Genomic DNA, 27,972 nt, shown 5'->3' with positions numbered 1-27,972 from the left:
GGGAACGCATCCTTTAAAAGTTGAGGGAAATACCTTGAGGGGTCTCCTTGTTCGATTCCTTCCGGGAGACCAAGTATGCATAAGTTCTGTCTTCTAGATTGATTTTCAAAATCAACACTCTTGACTTTAAGTATTTCCAACTGTTTAATCGCCAAAGATAATTTCTGCTCCAGATTCTCGATTTTCAAGTCTCGCTTCCAAGCGTCCTCTTGCAGAGTTGCGATTAAAGTTTGATGCTGTTTAACTTCATGACCAATCTTATCCAGAGAATCCTGGAAAGCCTTTAAATCTTCTTTGAAAGTTTGTCGTTGTTCTTCAAATTTTTCATTTAAGAGCTCCAATAACGTATCATAAGTCAATTCAGTACGTCAGTCTTTTTTTTCTTTCCATTGCCGTTAGAATCTTTCCCAAGGTCTCGCCCTTTAGATCTTAAAGCCATTTCTGTACTCATTTCTTCAAAATTCACAGTACACTCTTAAAGATAAGTCCAAGAAAGTAACAAGAATCTTCTGGTGTAGGTAAAGATAAGTTAAATAAGGGTGATCATAGGTTAAAAAAGTAAAGGTTATGGAGCGAATCTAAAATAGTGCTCACTACATGAGAATCTCCTGGTGACCTCCAGCATTAAGCATCAAGGGGAAAGACACTGCAACACAATGCATGGAGGGATTTGGATTCCGCCAGCTTTGTGTCAATGTTTCTGTTCTGTTGGTGGAGACAGCTTTGCAAGGTTGTCATCTGAGCAAACACAAAGCCAGCGTGGAGATACAGCTTGGTTCAGCATCCTCAGACCACAATTACAAGACATGTTTTGCTGGAACAGGTACTTTATCCTGCACCTAGTATTTTGAGCTGTAAATTGCTGAAAACTGAAGCCAGATATAGCACAGTGGGAGTCAATGAATCAAAATCAGAATCAGGTTTATTGTTACTGACATATGTCACGAAATTGTTTTGCAGCAGAGTACAGTGCAATACATTAAAAAATACTGTCAATTACATTACAAAATATAGTGGATTCTGGTTAAATGGGACACATCGGGACCAGTACATTTTCACCCAGTTGAGCACCTGCCTCAATTAGCCAAAGTTTAAATATGGAAATAGTTAAAAAGGTATAAAAAAGACAAACTACAGTTTAACTGAGTAACAAATTATGTAATTAAATGAAATACAGAACAAATTAGAACACTACTAATACTACAACAGTAGTATAAAACTGTGTATTAGGTCCTAATAGTTATCGATGGAGGAATTCATCCAGTGTACAATGCCATGTTCTATTAATTGTAAATAAACAAAACCAGAGCAGATAATATGGACTACTTTCATACAATACTTTCAATGACTGCATCCTCCAACCCTTCATTTTCATTGTAACAATCAAGATGACTGTTGATACCTTTAAATTCCTTGCAGTTCCTAACTTGCTGAAGTAGTGAAAACACTTCATTTACTCTCCCAGGCTTTCTGGCATCTCCAGCCTAATGCTTGACACCGCAGTGAGCAAAACAGTTCTGAATCATCTTATTTCTTGCCAACTATCAGTGACAAAAAAATCACTGCTTTTGAATATAAATACACATAACTGATATGATTCAATATCTGTTCACTCTAAGCACAGTAGTATACTGTCTAATGGCCACCCAAGTGCACTTGAGTGATGCGAGTTAGAAACTGCTTGGCAATAGCCTTCTGTCCCATTTAAGTGGCATAGTGTCCCAAATAAACAAAGGGAATCCAGCTGTTTTCTTGATTGTACTTAACAGTTGTCCCAATAAGCAGCTATCACGATTAACCAATGGCCCAATTAATGTATAATTTTTAAATCCATGTATAATTCTTAACATTTTGAAAAGCAGTGCAAAAAGAGAGCAAAAATAGTGAGGTAATGTTCATGGGTTTATTATACATTCAGAAAACTGTTGGCAGAGGGGAAGAAGCTGTTCCTAAAACATTGAGTGAGATGGGCAGTAGAGCTGTGGGACGAGAATGAATGGTGAATTTCACCTAACCAGTGAGGTTTAAGAGTTGAGGAAGAAACAGAAGAAAGATGAGGGTGGTGGATGAAAGGGTCAGATCTCTAAAGCTGAAAAAAGAGGGAGAGAACAATATGATAGGGCAACATCGAAAGGAAGAAAAAGATGAAACATCAGGTTTCTGTGAATGGGGTCTGGAACCCGGGGACCAAAGTGGTGAAAGGGAGTAAACAATCATCCATTAGGGATAACACGAGGAAATCTGCAGATGCTGGAAATTCAAACAACAACACACACAAAATGCTGGTGGAACACAGCAGGCCAGGCAGCATCTACAGGAGAAGTACTGTCGACGTTTCGGGCCGAGACCCTTCATCAGGACTAACCGAAAGGGAAGATAGTAAGATCCATTAGGGATACATCAGTCTTGATGCAAGGTTTTGACACAAAGTCGACTATTCCTATATCCTGCACCTCCCCCACCACCACCAGGTGCTGATCAATCTACTGAGTTTTTCCCACATTTTGAACAAATAATCTGTTGAATGATACAATGCTTCTCTCAGGTGATGTTATGCCTTAGTTTGGAGAAAATCAGAAGTCAAACTTTCGATCCTCGATTTGATTTTGAGAAAAGGTGGGGTTCATTTGTCCGCTACTATCATTTGATTTGAGTTAATTAATATGGTTTCCTTCCAATTTTTTTTAAGTGGACTTGAGTTGGCGGATTGATATTTCTCTTCTATGGTAGCTTGTATGATGTATAGCTCCGGGGTTGTGCTCCCAATGGGTTTTTTTGTTTGTTTTTTTTTAGTTAGCAGGAGTTCTTTTTTTCCCCCTCTTTTTCTTTCAAAAAAATATTCTTAACACTTTATTTTCTCTTATTATTATTATTATTATTATTGATATATTGCTTAGCTTTGTTAATCAGTTATTTGCTAATTTAATTCTTTATTGTATATAATGACATATTTACTTAATGTATCTTTTTTTGTTCATCTTCAAAAATAATTAATAAAAAGATTTTTAAAATGAAAGATTAGCTATAGTTGTCACAGGAACATCGAAACATACAGCAATTGCATTGTATGTGTCAACAAGCAAAACAGTGCAAGGAGGTGCTGGGGCAGCATGCAAAATTGATTACAAAGGATCACTGGGGACCCGAGTCACCCCAACCACAATCTATTCCAGCTGCTAACATCCAGGAAACAGTATGACAGCATAGGAGCCAGGACCAACAGGCTCTGGAACAACTTCTTCCACCAGGTCAGGTCCACCTGATTAACTCACCCTGAATATTTCTATGTTACATTGCCTGTTCTATTTATTATAAATTACTTTGATTGAACATTTAGACAGAGATGTAACGTAAATTTTTTACTCCTCACGTATATGAAGGACATAAGAAATAAACCAAAATGGAAGCCAAGGACTAGATAGAGTAATATGCAGAGGGTGTTTCCAGTAGTGGGAGAGCTTAGGACCGGAGGACAGAGACTCCAAAGAGAACAACATCCCTTTAAAACAGAGATGAGGAGGAATTTCTTTAGCCAGAGGGTGGCGAACCTGTGGAATTCATTGCCACAATCACTGTGGAGGCCAAGTCATTGGCCGAGGTTGATAGGTTCTTAATTAGTAAGGATATCATAGGTAATGGGGAGAAGGTAGGAAGGAGAATGAGGTTGAGCAGGGTAATAAATCAGCCATGATGGAACGCCGGAGCAGACTCAATGGGCTGATTGGCCTAATTCTGCTCTTGTGTCTTATGGTCTCTTCGTATTTCTCCACCAGTCCTTTGCTTTGACATTCCAGAGTTACAAACCCAGTAGCTGGTCCTTATAATCTAGCCCCTGCTTTGGTCTTGATTACCTGTAGGTAGTATTGTAGGTTGTCCACAAGGAAAGCCATGTGGTTCCTCAGTCTCCACTTGACTGCATCCGTCTTGTTGGACTTGAGGTGCTTCCGCTGCATTTGCACTGCCCAGCAGTGTTGCAGTTCTGCCTGCACTCTCCGTACACTCAGCAAGTACTTGAATACAATGTTATACCTAAGGAAGAGAATACCAGATGGGGCAAGGAGCACGTAACTTGGAACGTAGCCCGAGCTACAAATCTGCCCCGCGTCATACACTCAGTGGCCACTTTATTGGGTACACCTGCTTGTCAATGCCAACATCTAATCAGCCAATCATGTGGCAGAAACTCAATTCATGAAAGCATACAGACATGGTCAAGAAATGTTGTTCGGACCAAACATCAGAAAGGGGAAGAAATGTGATCTATGTCACTTTGACCATGGAATGATTGTTTGTGTTAGACAGGATGGTTTGAGTATCTCAAACATTGCCTGATCTCCTAGGATTTTCACACACACCAGTCTCTAGGGTTTACAGAGAATGATGCAAATAAAAAATCCAGTGAGCGGCAGTTCTGAGGGCGAAAAGATCTCACTAATGAGAGAGGTCAGAGGAGAATGGTCAGACTGGTTCAAGCTGACAGGAAGGTGAAAGTAGCTGAAATAATCACACGTTAAAATAGTGGTGTGCAAAACAGCATTTCTGAACGCACAACATGTCGACCCTTGAAGTGGATGGGCTGCAGCAGCAGAAGATCACAAACATTTGCTCAATGATTACGCTATTAGGTACAGGCGGTAGGTACTGAGTGTAAGAATTATCTTTCAGATGAGGTATCAAATCAAAAAAAAAATTCAGAATCTGTAAGTAAAAACAGAAAGATACATAGCCCCCAAATCGAATTCTGCAGCTTCCAGTAACTCATTTTGTTTTGTATCATCACTTAAGCTGGGAACAGTGCAGACGAGATTTATGAGCATGCTGTTGGGACTTGACAGACTGAGTTATGGAGGGTTTGAGCAGGTTAGGACTGTGTTCACTGGACTGTACCAGAATGGGGGATGATCTTATCGAGTTGAATGAAATCATGAGGGGCATAGATAAGGTCAACATGCACACTGTCTTTTTCCCCAGGGTTGGGGAATCAAGAACCAGGGACCCAGGTTTAAGGTGAGGGGGAGAAATTTAATAGGAACCCAAAGAACAACTTTTTTCTCCCAGAGAGTGGTTAGTATATGGATTGACTGGCCAGACAAAATGATTGTGAAGAAAGGAGGAAAAATAAGGAAGACCAATTCACAAACTAAACTTACTTTTCCAGTACAGCGGGGGTAAACAGGATGTGCAGAGGCCATTGCACCTTATACGACAGTCCCAGGGCAGACCAGCCAGAAGTAGGGGCTTCACGAGGGGAAGATGATGCATCACGGCTCTGTGTTGAATCTATGTGTGCACAGGGAGATAGGGAAACATACAGAAACATAAGGCAAAGCTGATAATGGCAAACAATACTTAGCAACAATTAACACTTGGGAATGAAAGCACAATAGTTAAATGTTTGAAGCATTAGCTGAGGCTACATCCACACTAGACCGGATAATTTAGAAAACGCCGGTTTCGCGTAAAAACAATAGGCATCCACACTATGTGTCTTTGAAAATATCTCTATCCACACTGAAACGGATATTTCAGCGAATCTCCTCCTGCTTCGCATGCGCAGGACACATCTACCGAAAACAAGCGATCTGTTTGGTGTCAAATCTCGCCGTGAAAGTGCGCGTTTGTGTAGTTACAGACTAGAAAAACTTAAAACGACAGACAGCTGTTGGCTCTCGCGCAGGAGAACTTAAAACTAAAAAAAACAAATACTGGAGCATACGGAGGCAAGCGACAGGGAGTTCACGGACAGATTGACCCGGCTGACAACGAACATTGAAAAACTGACTAACTCTGTTGCATTAATAAAGCACCTTGTTAAATGTATAAAACATGTCTGCATCAGTGTTATCTTATATTTCCATACAATGTTACATTAGGTTGTTACACATCTATTGTCAGAGAAGTACTTGCAAAAACAGGTAAACCACCTTCATACAAGCAAGGACAGAAAACAGGGCAAAGTGAGTATACTTATTTATTCAGTAAGTTATGGGTCAAAGTATTTGGTGAGTACATTTCTAACTCTTCTGGCTTCAGTCTCGTTGCCGTCTGTTCTGAAATTGTTAGGTTGCGTTCAAGAAAACAATGAAATAACGCGCTGCCGCCTGATAGCGTTTTCAGAAGTCTCCGGTTATGCCGTCCACACTGATCTGCCCAAGCAGCGTTTTCAAAAATATCCACCTTGGAAAGCATTTTTGAAAAGCTCCGGTTTCAGGAGACGAAAACGCCATTTTAGTGTGGACGGAGGGTAAAAACAAAGAGAAAAAGCTTTGGTTACAGATTTATCCGGCATAGTGTGGATGTAGCCTGAGGCAAGCATTAATCAATCAGTTGCTGTGAAAGTCCTTCGGGATCACTAAAGTACTGACTACAGCTGCCCTGCTTTACATGTACAATCATAGACCTTATAAAACCATATGGATCAGCAAAGTTCAAAGTAAGTTTATTAACAAATTTCAGCACATGCACATCACCATATACTACACTGATATTCATTTTCTTGCTGACATTCACAGTAGAACAAAAAAAATGATCAAATCAATGAAAAATCACACACACAGACTGACAAGCAATCAATGTGCAAAAGCCAAACTACACACATACAGAAATAAGTATTTTTTTAAAATCAGGGATCAGCATCTCAGGGGGGTATATTGCGACATATACATACTTTGATAATAAATTTACATTGAAATCTGCTGATCTATAACGCCTATGATCGCACATGTAAAGCAGAACATTTATAGTCAGCACTTTCCTAAAGGACAATAATCACCTAGAAGAGTTTTCACAGCAATCTGTTAATTTGTGTTGATTCAGCAGATATATATTGTCTCATAAAGCCCAGAACAGAACAGCAAATCAACACAGGCACTTATGAACAGATATTAACATCTAGATTACAACATGTCCATGTCTCATGAGATAACATTAATATTCCTAAACAATCTCAAATATTCATTGAATTTAGTTGGAAATGGCTTCTGGGCCGAGGCAAGAAGCAAATGATGAAAGCAGTGCCCTGATACTTGAGGCCAGTACTCACAGACTGCCCCATTGAATAATTATCAACAGCTACAGAAATGCATACCCACCTCTGGGATGTATAAATCTCAGACTACATCGGTGAGATGCCACTGGGCCAAAAAGACAAGAATGCAAAGGCACAAAAGATTGTGCAGATCCTGGAAATGTTGAGCAACACACACAAAAGGCCGGAGGAACTCAGCAGGTCAGGCAGCATCTATGCAAGGAATACTTCCATCTTCCCTGCTCTGATGCAGCTTAATTAACTTTCTCTGGGACAGGCAGACTTTATTTCTGGCACTCAAGCAGTCTGTGCTGGTGCTCTGGATGGTGCTTAGGGCATTACAGGGGACAAAGTTGGCAATAACTGGAAATCACTACCAGTGACACTGCCCCTTAGTTCTCTACTATTCTTTAAATAATACTCAGAAAGATTGGAAAGGATGTGTGCATTCACCTACCTTTGGGGTCTTTACCGTGATATTCCACAGTGAGGTGCAGGAGTGGGAGAAGATTGTCATCATCCAATAATACCCTGTGTGCTGATTTCTGGAACGTTACATTGACATCTGTAACACAAGAGATAATAAAGGTGCTGGAAATCAGAGTAATACACACAAAATGCTGGTGGAACTCAGCAGGTCAGGCAGCTTTTAGGGGGAAGAAATAAACAGACGAAGTTTCAGACTGAGACCTGTCCTGATGAAGTTCCCAAGAAGGGACTCAGCCCAAAAAGTCAGCTGTTTATTCCTCTTCATCGATCCATTGTCATCTGTAGACATTCATAGATCAGCGAGTGGGAAAGATCAGAAAGAGGAAACAAGTGAGTTTTTTTACAACTAGTTTTCTGCTATAATTATTTAAACAGAATTAGATTATGTATTTTAAGAATATAAAAACACATTAACATTAGAATCAGAAATTAGGAGCAAACTATAGTGTCTCTTGAACCTGCATCACCATTTTGCTGCTCCTGTACTCACCCCCCCCCCCCCCCACCCATTCCCAATCTCCACACTACACTTCCTTAATGCTTGGTGCTAGAATATAAGTATTTCTATCTAGGAGTTTTATTTAAAAACTGTAACCAAGGCATAAGGCATAATCCACAAATTACAGATGGGATAAAAAGTACCAATTTGGATTAAAAAACCCGCAGTCTTTCCAAAATTCTAGATTTGGGTTTAAAAACTCTTAATAACAATAGAAAGCAGCCAGCTTCACCAGGTAAAGAAACATGCATGGTAAATGGCAGATACCTGCTGGTAAAGAATTTTCAGGAGGTTGTAGTGCTTATAATCATTTATATTCAGCAATCCATTCCATCACGGGTTCAACTCTCCTCACTATCAAGGATATCTTCAGAATGGTAGCATCCATCATAAAGGATCCTCACCATCCAGGACATGCCCTCTTCTCATTAATACCATCAGTGAAAGAGCCTGAAGACCCACACTCAGTGATTTGGAACAACTTCGTCTCCTCTGCTACTAGATTTTTGAATGGTCCATGAACCCATGAACACAACTTCTTTATTCCCTTTCTTTGCACTATTTATTTTTGTAATGTGTAGAATTTTATGCTTTTGCACTGTATTGCTGCTGCAATACTACAAATATATCAGACATCATTGATACTAAATCTGACTCTGATAATTCGTGGCTCTCATGCCCACAGAGGTCAAAGATTTGCAAACTGAAATGCTTGATTGACTTAAATAAAATTTAAACCATGAACATATTAACAGAGTGGCTAATAATGACAAATAAGACAAATCTATCTTTAAACTTGTCAAGTCATTCTGCAGTTTACCAAAAATGAGCATATAGTCTACTGCTGATAAAGCCTTCATGGCAGCATAATTTAGACCACTTACCATATGAACACTGACATAGATTTTTTGATGAGGACTCTCATTTTAAAGTGCACCATTCTTCTAAACAAGGTCAGGAAGATTTACTCTGGTCAGAATTTCTATTGAAATTACCATACCACAGCTACAGTAATCAGAGCGTTATTGCTATTCAGAAATTTAAATAACACCCTCCCTACTCTATTCCTAACAAAGCAGCTCCCCCATCTGGTCATTCGCCTTGTTTACCGTGCTCAGTGACTGCCGTTGGTGGAGTCTTTAATAAATGCTGTGCGCTGTCGATGAAAGCCTGAAACAGTTCACCTCGACCCAGTAGGTAGAAATCTTTGATTATCTGTAAAACAGCCCAAGATAAATCTGACAGCACTTAGTGCTAACCCACAATTTCCGACAGCATGTCTTTTACTAACATTTTCAAAAAAATAGGTATGGTTGAAAGGTACAGGTTTATTAGGTATAGTTAAACAAGATATTCTGCAGATGCTGGGAAACTTGAGCAACATACGCACGCACGCACGCACACACGCACACACCTACCTACCTACCTACCTGGAGAAACTCAGCAGATCAGCAGCATCTATAGAGGGGATTCCAGTCTCGATGAAGGTTCCCGGTCTGAAATGCTGACTATTTATAGATACTACCTGACCTGCTGATTTTGTGTGCATTGTTATAGTTAAACAAAATACTTTGATTTGAGTTTAGCCCTGCTAAAACAGCAAGTCATACACTTCTTTGCAAGAAACTCAAATGAAGAGCTGAAACCCAGAGTAAATAACAGCACTAACACTGAAGAGGAGAGTAGCGTAACTGTTGATCAGGATGAGGTAGTCACTTCACACCACACTGGAGTACTAAATTAAGATAGACTCCAGATAGCCATAAAATATTGAAAATCCGTGGAAGTCACTGAAGCTCCCCTCTCGCATGAAAAACAAAAAGAAATGCAAACCCCAAACCTCTCCCTCACACAGAAACTAACAGATCCCACCCGGACACGGCAGCTAAAACATCAAACCCCAAACCTCTCCTTCACACAGAAACTAGCAGACTGCCCACCCGGACACGGCAGCTAAAACATCAAACCCCAAACCTCTCCCTCACACAGAAACTAGCAGACTGCCCACCCGGACACGGCAGTTAAAACATCAAACCCCTAATCCCCAAACCTCTCCCTCACACAGAAACTAGCAGACTGCCCACCCGGACACGGCAGCTAAAACATCAAACCCCTAATCCCCCAAACCTCTCCCTCACACAGAAACTAGCTGACTGCTCACCCGGACATGGCAGCTAAAACATCAAACCCCAAACCTCTCCCTCATACAGAAACTAGCTGACTGCCCACCTGGACAAGGCAGGTAAAACATCAAACCCCTAATCCCCCAGCTACTCCCACGCAAAAAAATGACAATAACATCAAACACCCAACCCCTCCCTCATCTAAAAAAGTAACATATTGCCCAACCATTAATTGGCAACACAGAAAAACTGAAAGAGACCAATAAAAACTACAGTCCACACTGATAATCACATGCGTCTTGGAATTTTAAAAGCATCCTGTCAGCATCAAGAATAAGAAATGCAGAGGACTTAATCTTTTGTTTCTATCTTCACAGAAGACAATAAAACCCACAGAAATACAGAAATATTGAAGAACCAATTGTCTAATTCAAATGAATAAAGTAAATATTACAAAAAAAACTATTGTTAATAAGCCTGAGAAGTGAAATATCTCAAGGATTTGATAATCTGCTCCTCAAAAGTTTGAAAAAGACAGCTACATAGATAATGGACAGTCTGGTTACCTAAACTAAAACAAAATACTTGTAGTAAAGTGAACGTAGTAAACATTAACCAGACTAATTCTTGAAAAGGTCAGTCTGTCATGGGGAGAGTTTGAATAAATTAGGCCTCTACTCTCTGCACTTTGATAAAATGAATAAAAATAACTCAACAGGATAGATGTAGGAAGGACATTTCCCAAGGGTGAGAAGTCTTGTGGTCAGTCTCAAAATAGTGAGCGGGTCATTAGGACCTAAATGAAGGAAAATTTTCTCAACCCAGGGTGTGGTGGACTCTTGAAATTCTTCAGCCCAGATGAATGTGGAGGCCTAGTCAATGTGTTCAAAAGAGAAATCGATAGTTTTCTGGATATTAAAGGGATAGGGGAATAATACAGGAAAATTAAGTTTAGGGTTAGATCAACCACAATCTTGTTGTACAGAAAAAGGGTCAAATGGTCCAGCCCTGCTCCTTTCTCTTATGTAAATTATAACTACTACATTAACAATTGATAGTTCTGAAGGGAAAACACTTCCTCACGTGACTTTTAGCTGAAGTTTTAACCCATGTTTAGAATATAATTATATCTGCTTGGTTGTTGTGATCTAAGCAGCAATCTGGAACTCCAGGAGAAACAGAAATGATCTGGAGCTTTACCTAGGTTCTGATCACTGATACACATCTGCCTAACCCTGGAATCACTATGTTCTGACACAGGGCTTTGACTTGAAACATTTCAATTCTTCCCCACCACTGCCACCAGCAACACCCCCACCGCTGACCCCTGCCACCACTGATTGACCTGCCATTTTCCTCCTGTTGGCCTAATAGCTGCTTCACCACTGATAAGTATCACTTTAATTCTAATATATTCTAAAGCATATTAACATTGTGGGCAAAAAAATTGTAACAATATTCATTAAGTTGAATCACTGACTCCATTTTGACTCCCACATGAGATCAAATCTTACAGTGAGTAATTGACTACTTTTTAAAATCAAAAAAGAACAGATTTTACTGTAGGCGTTGAGTGTGCAAGCTCTTTTTGTAAGGTACCTGAATAAATCAGGAATCAGCAGTGAGTCACATTTATATAACCCTTAAGGTTTGGCAACAAGAGAGCGTTGAATAAATATCATACAGGTTACAACAGATGCCTGCAGCCCCGCAGCAGCTGGCAAATACATCCGCCTATATCTCCCAAGCTCTTGATCGTATGCACATTAGTAAGCTTCGGAGGACCTACATTCATTGTAGGTACAGTGAAAGCTTTTCATGCTTTCATGCTTATAGTAATAAACATGTACCATTACTGAAAGCAGCTCTTATACCATGTGCAACTTATTTGATCAATTAATGGAAAAAGCTAGATCTCCACACTTGGAATACTGTGTTCAGTTCTGGTCACCTCATTATAGGAAGGCTGCAGAAGGTTTAGAGGGGGTGCACAGGAGATTTGCCAGGATGCTGCCTGCACTGCAGAACATGTCTTATGAAGATGGGCTGAGCGAGCTATGGCTTTTCTCTGGAGCGAAGTAGGATGATAGAGGTGTACAAGGTGATCAGAGGTATAACTAAGAATGGACAGCTGGAGATTTTTTTCTCCAAGGAGAAATAGCTAATAGAAGGAGGCAGAATTTTAAGGTGACTGGAGGAAAATATATGGGGGGGGGGGGGGTATGTCGGAGGAAATTTATTTATACAGAGAGTGGAATGCCCTGTGAGGGGCAGTGGTAGAGACAGACTATGTTATGGGCACTTAAGAAATTCTTGGATATCCACAGAGATGATAGAAAAATGGAGCATTATGTGGAAGGGAGTAGTTAACTTTATCTTAGAATAGGTTAAAAGGTTGGCACAACATCATGGGACCACACTGTGCTGTAATGTTCTATGTTCTACTTTTACAAATAAAAGTTTTTTTAACAAAAAAATTGTCTTTTCTCCCAATTCTAACACTTTAGGTATCCTTTTAAGTTTATTTAAATTTGGTTCATCAGATAACAAAACTTAGTGCTGGAAACTGAAGCTGTAGATTCACAACTCGAAACATCCAATGACTCAACATCAAGAACTCCAGGATCAATTCTAGTGGACAATTAATCCAGGATAAAGCCCCATTTTTTCTGCCCTATCAAATACCTCAGCTTTTACTTCAGATTTACTGTAACTGTATGTCTCCATTCCTCCTCTAGCCAACTTTTATTATCTTCATGGGGATGCCAATTCAGTACTCACAGAAGAGCCACACCAACTTGAAATAATGTATATCACCATGCCTTCAGTGTCCCTAGATCAAAGATAAAATACTCCATGAAATCCAATATCTAAACACTATTCAGTCTCACCTTAAGTTGTCCCAGAAGTCCTGCCTCTTCCACCACCAACTTCCATAGATGCTGGTTAAAAATTAAGAGAAAAACAGACTTATTCAAAGACCTCATCAAAATTTGAACATAGGGACACTTAAAACATAGGTACCTCAGTAACACAGACACAGCTCATGGGTGTGCTATGAATGACACTTCACCTGAACTATCTGCCTAAACATTCTTACCATCACATTTCATATGGCTCTGGTCCCTCTTGCACCAGCACCCTTAAGTGCTATAAAAAAAAATACTCAACATGAGAGATTCTGCAGATGCTGGAAATCCACAGTAACGCACACAAAATGCTGCAAGAACTCAGCAGTCAGGCAGCATCTATGGTGGAGAATAAAAATTTGATGTTTCGGGCTGAGACCTTCCCTCAGAAAATCCACCATCAGTTACAAGCAATCATTCTTCAAAATTGATCTGACATGGAAGCCATGCTACAGAGCACAATTCCTCTCCCATTTAGACCGCATGAAAAAATACTTTGTGGTGCATAGTTCTTTAGATTGGAATGAGAAGAACATAATTTTATACTGCTCTGGCCAAGCCAGAATTCAGCTAGGGCCAACTGATTGCACTGCTGTGAACGGTGAGGAGGTGCAAGACCAGTTAATCAAACAGCTCAGCAAAGTAACAACAGAAAAATACCAAATCCTTGGCAACTAAACTTACAGAGCTAAAAGTGCAAAACAAACAGGTAAGAGAGAGACGAGTTTATTGTCACATGCTCAAGAACAGTGAAGTACAGGTACAATGAAAAGCTTGCTTGCAAAGTCATCACGTCACATAGATTCAGAAAGCAACACACAGAATACAAGTTATACAGAAGTTGCACATAAATTATCCACGCATTTTTTTTATATATAGGGAGGATGAAGAGAAGATTTAGCAGGATGCTGCCTAGATTAGAGAATGCGTCTTATGAAGATAGGTTAAATTGGCCAGGACTTTTCTCTTCGGAGTGAAGGAGGGTGAGAGGCAACTTGATAGAGGTATACAAGATGATAAGAGATATAAATCGAGTGGATAGCCAGAGACATTTTCCCAAGGCAGAAATGGCTAATACCAGATAGTACTATTTTATGGTGATTTGAGGAAAGTATAGGGGGATGTCAGAGGTAAGTTTTCTTTACACAGAGAATGCTTAGTGCATGGAACAACCTACCAATGGTGGTGGTAGAGGCAGATACATTAGAGACATTTTAAGAAGTTCTTAAATGGCAAATGCTTGATAGAAAAAGGGAAGGTTAAGATTGATTTTAGAGTAGGATAAAAAGTGGGCCAAAGGGCCCGTACTGTAGTGTTCTATGTTCTAAAATTTACAAGACAGCAAACAAGCTAAAACCGGAGTAATAAAAATAGAAACAAGTTTTATCATGAGTACCATCTAAACTTCACTTTTAAGTAACTATTTTATAACTATAATAAATTATTCTTTATTTATCATTAAATACTATGGTTATTATGTCATTTATTCAATTAATAAAAAACCTGTTTCTCCGTCTATGCCAGGGGTTCCCAACCTGGGGTCCACAGACTCCTTGCTTAATGATATCGATCTATGGCATAAAAATGGTTAGGAACCCCTGCTCACAGAATCATAGGAACATGACAGAAATGAAGATCTGGCGAGTAACTATTGTCCACCATTCAAGAAGGGAATCGGCAAACTATAGATGGGTGAGTCTCACATTTGTGGTTGGGAAGTTACTAGAGAGAATTTTTTGGGACAAGATTTGGAAAAACCATAGATAATAGAAAGCCATCATGGTTTTGTGCAGGGCAAGTTGTGTCTTACTAACTTGACTGAGTTTTTTGATGAGGTGATGAGAATTTTTGATGAAGATAGAGCTGTGGATATTATCTACATGGATTTTAGTAAAGTGTTTGACAAGATCCATCATGGGAGGCTCATCCAGAAGATTAAGATGCATGGGATCCATGGTGAATTGGCTGTTAGGTTTCAGAACAGGCTTGCTCATAGAAGACAGATGGTGGTGGCTGAAGAGACTTATCCTAATTGGAGGTCTTTGATTAGTGGTGTTCCGCAGGGATCTGTACTAGGACCTCTGCTGTTTGTGATATATATAAATGACCTGGATGAAAACATAAGTGGGTAGGTTGGTAAGTTTGTGGATAATACAAAGATGGGTGGTGTTGTAGGTAGCATAGAAGATTGATGGAGAAGACAACAGGATAAAAATCCATTGCAGATATGAGTGGAGAAATGGCAAATGGAGTTTAACTAGTGAAGCGTCACACTTCCTGGAAGATCAAATGTAAGGAGACAGTACACTTGTTAAGGGCAAGAACCTTAATAGTGATAGGGTGGTTAAGAAGGCATATGGCATGCTTGCCTTTATTTGTTGAGGCATTGAATTCAAAGATCAGGAAGTTATTTTATAGCTTTATAAAACCCTAGTTAGACTGTATCTAGAATATTGCATACAGTTCTGGTTGTCCCATTATAGGGAGAATGTTGAGGTTTTCAATAGGTTGCGGAAAAGATTCACCAGGATGTTGCCTGGATTAGAGGGCATGTACTATACCGAGGCTGGACAAACCTGGGTTGTTTTCTCTGAAGTGGCGAAGACTGAGGGGAAATCAAAGGTTCATTATATTATGAGAGGCATAGATAAAGTAGACAGACAGTATCTTTTTCCCAGGCTTGAAATGTCTAATACCAGAGGGTGAGAGAGACAATTTCAAAGGATGCGCAGGGGCAAGTTTGTTTTTCCCCCAGGGGCAAGTTTGTTTTTCCCCACACAGAGAGTGCATGCCTGGAATGCACTACCTAGGGAACATTAGGGACTTTTAAGAGACGTTTAGATAGACCCATGAATGTGAGGAAAATGGAAGGACATGAACATTGTGTAAGCAGAAAAGGTTAGTTCAGTTAGCCATTTAAATGGTTCTGCACAACATTTTGGGCCAAAGGGCCTGCTCCTGAGCTGTACTGCTCTATGTTCTATGTTCTAAATTGTCCCCTTGAGTCTGCTCCACCATTCAACAAGATCTTTTACTTGTTACATACCCGTGACACGTGACAGGTGTTGAAGCTATACTGGACTTAAGGTAGTGGTCTTGTGATGGTGGAGTGATGTCATTTTCTCGCTAGTAGAAGTCACGTGACAGGTTTTTTTACAGGGCATAAAAGGAGGACCCCTCCCTGTGAGGAGGGGCAGTTTGTGGTTTGCCATTTTGACTCCATGCCACTGCATGGTCCAATATTATGACGCAGTTTGGTTGAAAGATGGAGTTTTATTTAATGCCTAAAGTTTAAAAGGTCATTGCCGGCAGTTTCTTTATAATACTGCCAGTTAAAAATCAGTGGAGAGTGAAGATCGGAGTTCGGGAGCTAAAAGATCGAGGAAAGCTGCCGCACAGCAGCTGACTTCCGGTTACGTTCATTGTTTGTTTACTTTTTGGGGGTTTGTTTTTCAGTGTTTAATAAACATTTTGTTTGTTTTAAAAACCCTGCCTCACTCATATATTTATTGTTGTTGAATCCGTAACATACTTCAAACACTACTTTTCTGCCCTATCTGTTTCCAATGAAAAAAATTTACAATACCTTGAGGGCAGAGCTAAAATTTACTTGGTCCATACACTCCCCTCCTGTCCTCGTCCCGCCCACTCATCCACTTCACCTCCACCCCCTGTCCTGTGTCCTCCAGCTGAATACTTCCAGCAAGTGCTTCTCTATATTAGATAAAGGCTATGTTTCATTCATTAAGGCATCAGGGCATGTTGAGTTCAGCAGTCTTAATGTTCATTAGTAAAAGTCACAGAAAAAAAAGCTGTAATAGCAATCACAAATAAATTATTTTCATATACCCTGGTGATTATACTCTTTCTTACCTCAGCCACTGTACTTCTGATCCTATCAATTAGATTTTCAAAATCCACAAGATTGAAAAGGGGCTGTTGTTTGAGCATGTGCAGCTCTGCAGCAAAGGCATCTTCCTGGTTCTTTAAAATGGACCCTGCAGCAACACACAGAGAGTACACCGCTGAGTGGCTTGGCACGCAAGAACAAACACAAGCAGTGGTTCTAACAGCAGTTTAGCCAAAATAGTTCAAGCTCCTTTTGGAAAACACTTCTAAATTGTGGTCTTCATGGCAAAAAAAAGGCTCATGATGAAAAGTCACAGCACATTTTCAGCAATTTTTAAAAAAATTCTGGTAAGAGTAGTTCTCTTACCAGGATGCTGCCTGCATTAGAGAGCATGCCTTATTCGGAAAGACTGAGCAAGCCAGGGCTTTTCTCTTTAGAGAAAAGGAGGTTGAGAGATGGCTTGATAGAGGAGTATAAGATAAATAGAAACACAGGTACAGAGGACGACAAGACTTTTCCCTGGGCAGAAATGGGTAAAACAAGGAGGCATCATTTTAAGGTGAAAGTATGGGGGGGGGGGGAATGTCAGAGGTAAGTTGTTTGCTTTTGTTTACGTTTACACAATAAATAGTAAGTGCATGGAACGCACTACTAGGGATGGAGGTAGAGTCAGATACATTTGGAATATTTTGGAGTGGAATGGAAGGATTGCATTGAGCTTGGAGTAAATCAAAAGCTTAGAATAAAACTGAGAGCTGAACAGCCTATATTGTGCTGTATATTCTATCTTAATAGGGAACTGCTGCCAAATTCCTTCCACTACTTTTCCCAGAACTACCCTTTTACATAAAGTTTCTTGGGAGATACGGCCAACAACACTTACTGTCCACCCCAGATGCTCTGAAAAGGTGATGTTAGGAGAACTTATTTCTACAATGCCTCTGATTAAGATCAAGGATCAAAACAGTGCCTGATGCAGTTTTAGAAACACCCTAGTCTCTGAGATGAACCACAGAGGGATCAGACAAACTCCAAATGCTGAGGCCAACCTGCACGAGTGTGATTCACATTTTGATTCTCGAACATCTGCACAGATTCACCCACAAACAGGATCTTCTCTGCCACTCTCACTGGAATGTATGAGGGCAGCATCTCAGCTCGTAATGAAAACTGCTTCACAGACATGGCCAACATGTTCTCCTCTTCAATTAATCGCTATCATAAAGAAACAAAATTCATCAGCATCAAGGTATCAATGCATTACCCAAGTATTTTCAGTATATACAATTCATAATCAGGTTTATTATTGACATAATTTGTTTTGTGGCAACAGTATAGTACAATAAACAAAAATTAATGTAAGCTACATAAAAGAAACATTAAATAAATAAACAAAGCAAAATAGTGAGGTAGTGTTCATAGATCCATGATCCATTCAGAAATCTGATAGTGCAAGGGAAGAAGCTGGTCCTAAAATGTTGAGTTCATGCCTTCAGACTCCTGTATCTCCTCTCTGTTAATAGTAATGACAAGAGGGCATGCCCTGGATAGTGAGGATCTTTAATAATGGATGCCGCCTTCTTGAGGCATCGCCCCTTGAAGATGTCCTCAATGGTGGGGAGGCTAGTACCCACGACAGAGCTGATTGAGTTTAACACCCTATAAGACCATAAGACATAGGAGCAGAATTAGACCATTCAGCTCATCGAGTCTGTACTGCCATTCCATCGTGACTGATCCCAGATCCCACTCAACCCCGTACACCTGCCTCTCGCCATATCCTTTGATGCCCTGACTGATCAGGAAACAATTGACTTCCGCCTTAAATATATGCACATACTTGGCCTCCACTGCAGTCTAGGGCAGTGCATCTCACAGAATTACTAAACACAAAGTACACTGCAGATGCTGCGGTCAAAGCAACACGTACAACAAGCTGGAAGAACTCAGCAGGTTGGGAAGCATCCGTGGAAATGAGCGGTCAATATTTCAGGACGAGACCCTTCGTCAGGCAATATTTCCCTTTACAGAAACCATGCTGACTTTTGACTTATTTTATAAATAAGCAATCTTGAAGTAAAGGAGCAATTAGGAGGTAGTGACCATAATATGATAAGTTTTTATCTGCAATTTGAGAAGGATAAGGGCAGATCAGAGGTGTCAGTGTTGCAGTTGAACAAAGGAGACTACGGAGCCATGAGGGAGGAGCTGGCCAAAGTTAACTGGACGGATATCCTAGCAGAAAAGACAGTGGAACAGCAATGGCAGGTATTCTTGGGAATAATGCACAAGGTGCAAAATCAGTTCATCCCCCGGAGAAGGAAGGATTCAAAGGGGGGAAAGGGGCCACAGTGGTTGACAAAGGAAGTCAGAGATTGCATAGCATTAAAAAAAAGGAAGTATGACAGAGCTAAGGTGAGTGGGAGGACAGATGATTGGGAAATTTTTAAGGAACAACAGAACTTAACTAAAAAGGCAATACAGGGAGAAAAAATGAGGTACGAATGCAAGCTAGCCAGGAATATAAAGGAGGATAGCAAAGCTTTTTTAGGTATGTGAAGAGAAAGAAGATAGTTAAGAACAATGTTGGGCCCTTGAAGAATGAATTAGGTGAAATTGTTATGGGAAACAGAGAAATGGCAGAAGAATTTAATAAGTACTTTAGATCTGTCTTCACTAGGGAAGACACAAGCAATCTCCCAGATGTATGGATGGGCCAAGGACATAGGGTAACAGAGGAAATTAAACAGATTGACATTAGGAAGGAACCGGTGATGAGTAGACTGATGGGACTGAAGGTTGACAAATCCCCAGGTCCAGATGGTCTGCATTCTAGGGTACTAAAGGAGGTGGCTCTGGAAATTGCAGATGCATTGGTAATCATTTTCCAATGTTCCTTAGATTCAGGATCAGTTCCTGAGGATTGGAGAATGGCTAATGTTATCCCACTTTTTAAGAAAGGAGGGAGGGAGAAAACAGAGAACTATCGTCCTGTCAGCCTAACATCAGTAGTGGGGAAGATGCTAGAGTCCATTATTAAAGATGAAATAGTGGCATATCTAGATAGCAGTGATGGGATTGGGCCGAGCCAGCATGGATTTACCAAGGGAAAATCATGCTTGACTAATCTATTGGAGTTTTTCGAGGATGTAACCAGGAAGTTAGACGGGGAGATCCAGTGGATGTAGTGTACCTCGATTTTCAGAAGGCATTTGATAAGGTCCCACATAGGAGATTGGTGGGTAAAATCAGAGCTCATGGCATTGGGGGGAAGATATTGACATGGATAGAAAACTGGTTGGCAGATAGAAAGCAAAGGGTAACGGTGAATGGGTGTTACTCGGAATGGCAGGTGGTGACTAGTGGGGTGCCACAGGGTTCGGTATTGGGACCACAGCTGTTTACGATTTACATCAACGATTTAGATGAAGGCATTGAGAATAACATCAGCAAGTTTGCTGATGATACTAAGCTGGGTGGCAGTGTGACGTGATGAGGATGTTAGAATTCAGGGTGACTTGGATAGGCTGGGTGAGTGGGCAGATACTTGGCAGATGACGTTTAATGTGAATAAGTGTGAGGTTATCCACTTTGGGAGTAAGAACAGGAAGGCAGATTATTATCTGAACGGTGTAGAGTTAGGTAAGGGAGAAATACAAAGAGATCTCGGAGTCCTTGTTCATCAGTCACTGAAGGTGAATGAGCAAGTGCAGCAGGCAGTGAAGAAGGCTAATGGAATGTTGGCCTTTATTACAAAGGGAATTGAGTACAAGAGCAAGGAAATCCTTTTGCATTTGTACAAGGCTCTGGTGAGACTACACCTGAAGTATTGTGTACAGTTTTGGTCTCCAGGGTTAAGGAAGGACATTCTGGCTGTAGAGGAAATGCAGCGTAGATTCACAAGGTTAATTCCTGGGATGTCCGGACTGTCTTACGCAGAGAAGTTAGAGAGACTGGGCTTGTACACGCTGGAATTAAGGAGATTGAGAGGGGATCTGATTGCAACATATAAGATTATTAAGGGATTGGACAAGATAGAGGCAGGAAATATGTTCCAGATGCTGGGAGAGTCCAGTACCAGAGGGCATGATTTGAGAATAAGGGGTAGGTCATTTAGGACGGAGTTAAGGAAAAACTTCTTCTCCCAGAGAGTTGTGGGGGTCTGGAATGCACTGCCTCGGAAGGCAGTGGAGGCCAATTCTCTGGATGCTTTCAAGAAGGAGCTAGATAGGTATCTTGTGGATAGGGGAATCAAGGGATATGGAGACAAGGCAGGAACTGGGTATTGATAGTAGATGATCAGCCATGATCTCAGAATGGCGGTGCAGGCTCGAAGGGCCGAATGGTCTACTTCTGCATCTATTGTCTATTGTCCAAGTACCCCAAAACCTCATCCTTAATAATATACTCCAACTCTTTCCCAACACTGAGGTTAGGCTAACTGGTCTATAACTTCCTTTCTTATGCCTTCCTCCCTTCTTAAAGAATGGACTGACACTTACAATCTCCGGGACCATGCCAGAATCAAGTGATTCTTGTAAGATCACAAACAATGCATCCGTTATCTCTTCAGCAGCCTCTCTCAGGACTCTGGGATGTAGTCCATCTGGTCTAGGTGTCTTATCCATCTTAAGACCTTTAACTTTGCTCGCACTTTTTTCTTTGTAATAGCAATGGCACTCACTCCTGCTCCCTGACATTCACCGACCTCTGGCACACTGCTAGTTTCTTGCACGGCGAAGACAGGTGCAAAGTACCCATTAAGTTCATCTGCCATTTCTTTGTCCCCCCATTACTACCTCACCAGCATCATTTTCAAGTGGTCCACTATCAACTCTCACCTCCCTTTTACTCTTTATATAACTGAAAAATCTTTTGGTATCCTGCTTTATATTATTCACTAGTCTGCCCTCATATTTCATCTTTTCCCTTCTTATAGCTTTTTAGGTGCCCTCTGTTGGATTTTAAAAGCTTCCCAATCATCCAACTTCCCACTCACTTTTGCTACCTTATATGCCCTTTCCTTGGCTTTTATGCAATCTTTAACTTCCTTTGTCAGCTTGCTATTTAAGAACTTCTTCCTCTGTGGGACATATCTATCCTGCGCCTGTGAACTATTTTCAGCCATCTCTGCTCTGCGGTCATCCCCACCAGTATCCTCCTCCAATCCACCTGGGCAAGCTCCACTCTCATGCCTCTGTAATTCTCTTTATTCCATTGAGATACTGATACATATGACTTATGTTTCTTCCTCTTAAAATGCAGTATGAATTCAATCATATTATGATCACTGCCTCATAAGGGTTCCTTTACATTAAGCCCCCTAATAAGATCTGGGTTATTACACAACACCCTATCTAAATGGCCTTTCCCTGAGTAGGCTCAAACACAAGCTGCTCTAAAAAACCATCTCGTAGGCATTCAATAAATTTCCTCTGACACCAACCTGATATTCCCAATCACCTTGCATATTGAAGACCCCATTACAATTGTGTCATTACCCTTAAATCATGCCTTTTCCAACTCCCTTTGCAATCTCAACCCCACATCTTGGCTACTATTTGGAGGCCTATATATGATTCCCATAATGGTTTTTTCGCCCTTGCAATTTAACTCCACCCACAAAGATTCATCATTCTCTGACCCTACGTCACCTCTTTCTAAAGATGTAATTCCATCTCTTACCAACAGAGCCACACCACTGCCTATGCCTTCCTGCCTGTCCTTTCAATACAAAGTATATCCTTTGATGGTAAGCTCCCAACTATGGTCTTCTTTCAGCCATGACTCAGTGATGCCCACAATGTCATACCGACCAATCTCTAATTGTGCCACAAGTTTGTCCACCTTAATCCAAATGCTACGTGCATTTAAATACAGCACCACAGTCCTGCATTCTTCACCCTTTTGAATTTTGCCTCTGTGGTACAATTTAACTCTTTGCTCTGTCTGCATTTGTACCCAATCATTTGCTTGTCCTTCCTTACATTCATGTTACACTCAACATCTACTTGTAAACCTGCTGGCACAACGTCAGCTCTGCATGACTGGTTCCCATCCCCCCATCACATTAGTTTAAACCATTCCCAACAGCTCTAGTAAATCTGACCGCAAGAATATTGGTCCCCCTCAGATTCAAGTACAACCTTTCCCTTTTGTACAAGTCCCACCTGCCCCAGAAATGGTGCCAATTGTCCAGAAATCTGAATCCCTGCCCCTGCTCCAATTCTTCAGCCACACATTTATCTCCCACCTCATTCTATTCCTATCCTAACTGTTGCGTGGCACAGGCAGCAATCCCGAGATTACTGCCTTTAGGTCCTGCTTCTCAGCTTCCTTCCTAACTCCCTGTGTATGTTTTTTAGGCTTCCTCCCTTTTCAAGATACCGTGGATGTGTCCAGAAACATCTTGGACCCTGGCACCTGGGAGGCAAACACCATCCGTTTCCTTTTTGTGTCCACAGAATCGCTTATCTACCCCCCTGACTACAGAAGCCCTTATTACTGCTGCCATCATCTTCAGTTCCCTACCGTTCTGAGCCACAGGGCAAGACTCAGTGGCAGTGCCGCCGCCACTGTGCTTCCCCCAGTAGGTTATTCCACCTCTCTCAACAGTACTCAAAATGGAGTACTTATTGTTGAGAGGCACGGCCACAGGGGTGCTCTCCATTATCTGGCATCCCCCCTTCCCTCTCCTGCCAGTCACCCATTTATCTGTCTCCTGTAGCCTTGGGGTGACTACCTCCTTTTAGTTCCTGTCTATCATTGTTTCACTTTCCCTACCAAGCCAAAGGTCATCGAGCTGCAGCTCCAGCTCCTTTAGACAGTCTCTGAGCTGCACTTCGTTGCACTAGCACAAATGTGGCCATCAGGGAGGCTAGAAGTCTCCATAAAATCCCATGTCTGACACCCAGAACAGAACACCGGCTCAATAGTCATACCCCCATTCTCTCTAGAGTTGAATAAGAAATAAGAAATGAACTTACCTAGCCTCCACATGTTCTTGCTGAAGCCTTGTTGAGCTAAAGCCTTACTACTCTGATTCAAGACTACTCCGACGACAACTACTCCCAAGATGACCACTCCTCAAGGTGGTCTGGGTTTCTTTTATGAAGTCTGGGTTTTTAAAAAGCTCTTTGTCCGACCTGCACACGAAACACTCCTATTGCATCTGTGCAGTACTCTAATCAAGAAGAATGAGGGGTAGTGGTATATCAGTGAAACTTACCTAATATTGAAAGGCCAAGATAGAATGGATGTGGAGAGGATGTTTCACCAACAGTGAGAGTGTGTTGGACCAGAGGGCACAGTTCCTTCAGAACAGAGATGAAGAAGAATTTCTTTAGCCATAGAATGGTGAATCTATGGAATTTGTTGCCACAGATAGCCTTGGAGGCCAAGTTGGGTATATTTAAAATGGAGGTTGATAGGTTCTTGATTAGTAAGGGTGTTAAAGATTATGGGAGAGGCAGTAGAATGGGGTTGAGAGGGAAAATAAATCAGCCATAACTGAATGGCAGATCAGTCAATGGGCCAAATGGTCTAATTCTGTTCCTATGAATTATAGTCTAATATCATTAAAAATAGATAATCTAATTTTTGTGTATTAACTGGTTTACAGAGCTAATCCATTATAAACATAAGTAGTGGGTGGGGAGCTTGGTGGCAGTGGGAGTCGGGTAGGCTACATGAAAGGCACACCAAGTTCAAGTGAGATACAGATACAATCAAAAATTGTAGCAACATCACAGGCCATAGGTACTGACATCTTGAGACACTGCCAATTAAGAAACCCTTTTAATCAAAGACAAAGTGAGATTTCACAACTCTCAAGGTCACTTGAAACTCACTTCATGGTGCTACCTTCACAACCTACAGAAGGGACTGACTTTCCATCCCAATGAGTCAGTGCTGCATTCTACCATAGCTCCAAGAACTGATAGGATGCTGATGCAAGGGCAACTGGCTCAAAGGAGTCCAGCTAACTGAACATCAAACGTGACACAGCTATTAACCCAGAGCAATTCATCCAAATCAATTAATTCAGTTCTTTCATGCTGTCAGGTCGAATAACTCTACCAGATCAGTGTTCCTGACAAACTCAGTTTACAAATTACAGACATTCCACCAGGAAGGCAGGATGAAGGAAGAAAGTTGAAATGAACTATTCCAGAATTAGTGAATAGTTTTAAACTATTTTGACTGTGACAACAGTTGTGTGTGAATTCAACCACTTTGTCCAGTCACATACAGATACAATAATATACACAGGAAGAACAGTGATTAAAATTAACAAAGACTATGGATATTGGCCTTATTCTCCTACTTCAATGCTTTGCAAGACACCATGTGAAAAAGAGGTTTTAACAACAATAGAATGCTGAATGCAACTAATAATGACACTCCTTTAACATACAATTCTGATTTGGAATTATCACTTGCTAGATTGCATGTTTACGTGTTACAAGCAGCTATGTTTCTACTTTACAAATTGGTTCATCTTTTCTTTTAAACACAAGAGATTCTGCAGATGTTGGAAATCCAAAGCAACACACACAAAATGCTGGAGGGACAGGCAGCATCTATGGAAGGGAGTAAACATTTTGGGCTGAACCATGATGAAGGGTCTCAGGCTGAAGTGTCGATTGTTTATTCCTCTCCATAGATGCTGCCTGACCTGCTGAGTTCCTCCAGCATTTTGTGTGTGCTGTTCATCTCTTCTTTTCTTTGCTCTTACCAAATCCTGAAGTTCCTTGAGCTGCTTCCCAGTCAATCCTCGGATTCCCAGATCCTCTTCTTCTTCCTCCTCAGGCTGAGTGCCCACATTGCCAGAGGAAGGCCCTTGCTTAATAAAGAACTCCTCATACTTGTCTAGTAACAGCCCATGTAGCATCCATGCAGACAGCTGCTTGTACATCACACCGTGACATACTGCCAGGATCCTGAAATGACATAGCAAAATAATCAAAATTTGCTGACCAACAACTCTTACATTTATGTTTTATTGACATTAATATAGAATTTTTTCCTTCCAGTTTACCTATCTTAACCCTTTCAGGCACCTAGTATTAGAATTTGGGCGCCCTTCCACACCTGCCTTTAATTGCATTGTTCATCAGGACCAACTTACACTTATTCTTACCAACAGCTGTGGCTGAACATCACTGGAACTTCATTGGATACAGATATATTTTGGGACAGCTTGATGCTGAATAAATGCATTTACATTATTTATTTATTTAGAGATACAGCACGGTAACAGGCTTTTTCAGCCCAATGAGCCTGTGCCGCCCAATTACACCCATGTGGCCAATTGACCTACTAACTCATACGCTTTGGAATGCGGGAGGAAACCGACTGGGTCACGGGGAGAATGTGCAAACTCCTTACAGATAGTTGCAAAACTTGAACTCAGTTCACTGGTACTATAATAGTGTTGCGCTACCGTGCTGCCCCCACTTTCAAATTCACCTAATGCCCATTGGACTGACATTTTTCAAAAGACTTTTAGTTCAAGCTCAACTATGCCTTATTACTTTTCTTCCGTTCATACTTTATCCTTCCTATAGTCCTGCAAAGGCAGTTGCAGTATTTTGTCCTTCACCCATACCTACACAGAAGGAAGTTCCAGAAACGTTCACAGCAGTACATAAAACACAGAGAAATTGTCTTCTGGGTCCTCCATTATGGTAGCATCAACTGGTACAAAGATCAGCACAACACTCTGGGCTGAATGGCCTTTCCACTGCTGTACTGTTCTACGTTCTAATAATAGCCTGGATAAATAGGTGCTCTATTAGAAACCTAGATGACAGTAATTTCCCTGTCAGTTTATCTGGGGATTTGGGGATAGCAGAATTTAAGCAGGCCCTATGTACACTTCCTTGCTGACAGTCATAAACTGAAGTCCAAGGGAGATCCTGGCACAATTCTATGGAAATACTTAGTAAGCCAAGAAAGTTCTTCAACTTATGAAAATAGATACTTTCATAGTGAAATCGTCAGTGGAACATATACAACTAGTTGAGACTGACCACTCCAGCTGAACCCACATGATTGCATGAAGTAGCAGCAGCATCACAGGTTGTAAGTACAGACATTTTTAGCATTGCCAATTAAGAAACTTCTTTTTCCAAAGTGAAATTTCACAACTCACAAGGTCACTCAAAACTCATTTCATGGTGACTCCTTCACAAACTGCAGAAGGGACTGATGTTCCATCCTAATGAGTCTGTGCTACATTCTACCATAGCTCCCAGAAATGAAAGGATGCTGACCTAACGATAACTGGTTGAAAGGATTTCATGCAGTAGAATGGAGGGCTGTACTGCTAGCATTAAAGGGGATGGATCAGTGCTCAAGTGCAAAATAAATACTGACAGGATCTGCTTTCTGGGATGCATATTCTGCGTAATTTTATGCAAGACATGAGTGAGGGGGGGGGACTTGAATTCCTAGAAAATAGGCAAATATCCAATTTTCCAAAAGTAATGCTATGTCACTTGCATTTGTGTCAACAAACTCAAAAAATATATATAAATTGTATTGATTTACTTCATCTCACCACCCCCTATAAGTTTAAGAAAAAGAAACTTTACTCAACATCACAAATGTTGGATCATCATTTGTGCATTTGATAAGGATAGATTTCTCTAACCTGAATGGGCATGATGCAGGGGTCGTTGGCACTGCTTTCTTGATATTTCTAGATTATGCTCAGAACCAAAGGTTGCATACAGTAACAGGAAATCTGTGGTACATAGCATGCATAAATTGCTTGTCCCTTACTTCTCCAGTGCACTGCGAACTGGTGGAAGTCCTCCACAGCTGTGTTTATGGACAGTCTCCAGGAGTTGGCAACCATGGATCTAACAGGACAAAAGAAAGTAAGCAAAATGAGAGCCAACCAACCTGTTAAACTGGTGACTTATTGCTCAAAATTCAATATTACAATTAAAATATTCACTGTCATTTGAAGAGGCCTAATTTTGATGTATCTCTTCATGAAAATTACTGTGGTATGGTTTCACAGACGTTAGAAACATAGAAAACCTGCAGCACCATTCAGGCCCTTC

General features: G+C 40.9%; 1 protein-coding gene across 1 annotated transcript in view; it reads right to left on the bottom strand.

The window, feature by feature from the left end:
- tubgcp4 (tubulin gamma complex component 4) overlaps window positions 1-27,972 on the bottom strand; it is a 59,118-nt gene that overhangs the window by 14,139 nt on the left and 17,007 nt on the right. Inside the window, exons 6-14 of the mRNA XM_073025555.1 lie at window positions 27,686-27,765; window positions 25,635-25,839; window positions 17,947-18,112; window positions 16,921-17,045; window positions 13,030-13,080; window positions 9,125-9,230; window positions 7,485-7,592; window positions 5,151-5,280; window positions 3,852-4,029 (exon numbers count right to left, since the gene is read on the bottom strand). Of these exons, the coding sequence (XP_072881656.1) occupies window positions 3,852-4,029; window positions 5,151-5,280; window positions 7,485-7,592; window positions 9,125-9,230; window positions 13,030-13,080; window positions 16,921-17,045; window positions 17,947-18,112; window positions 25,635-25,839; window positions 27,686-27,765 (1,149 nt within the window). The remainder of the gene's footprint in view (window positions 1-3,851; window positions 4,030-5,150; window positions 5,281-7,484; window positions 7,593-9,124; window positions 9,231-13,029; window positions 13,081-16,920; window positions 17,046-17,946; window positions 18,113-25,634; window positions 25,840-27,685; window positions 27,766-27,972) is intronic.

Source organism: Hemitrygon akajei, chromosome 21 (genome assembly GCF_048418815.1).
Source record: "Hemitrygon akajei chromosome 21, sHemAka1.3, whole genome shotgun sequence".
Classification (NCBI taxonomy): Eukaryota; Metazoa; Chordata; class Chondrichthyes; order Myliobatiformes; family Dasyatidae; genus Hemitrygon; species Hemitrygon akajei.
Note: the sequence above shows the minus strand (reverse complement) of the source record. Positions and strands in the feature narration are given on the sequence as shown.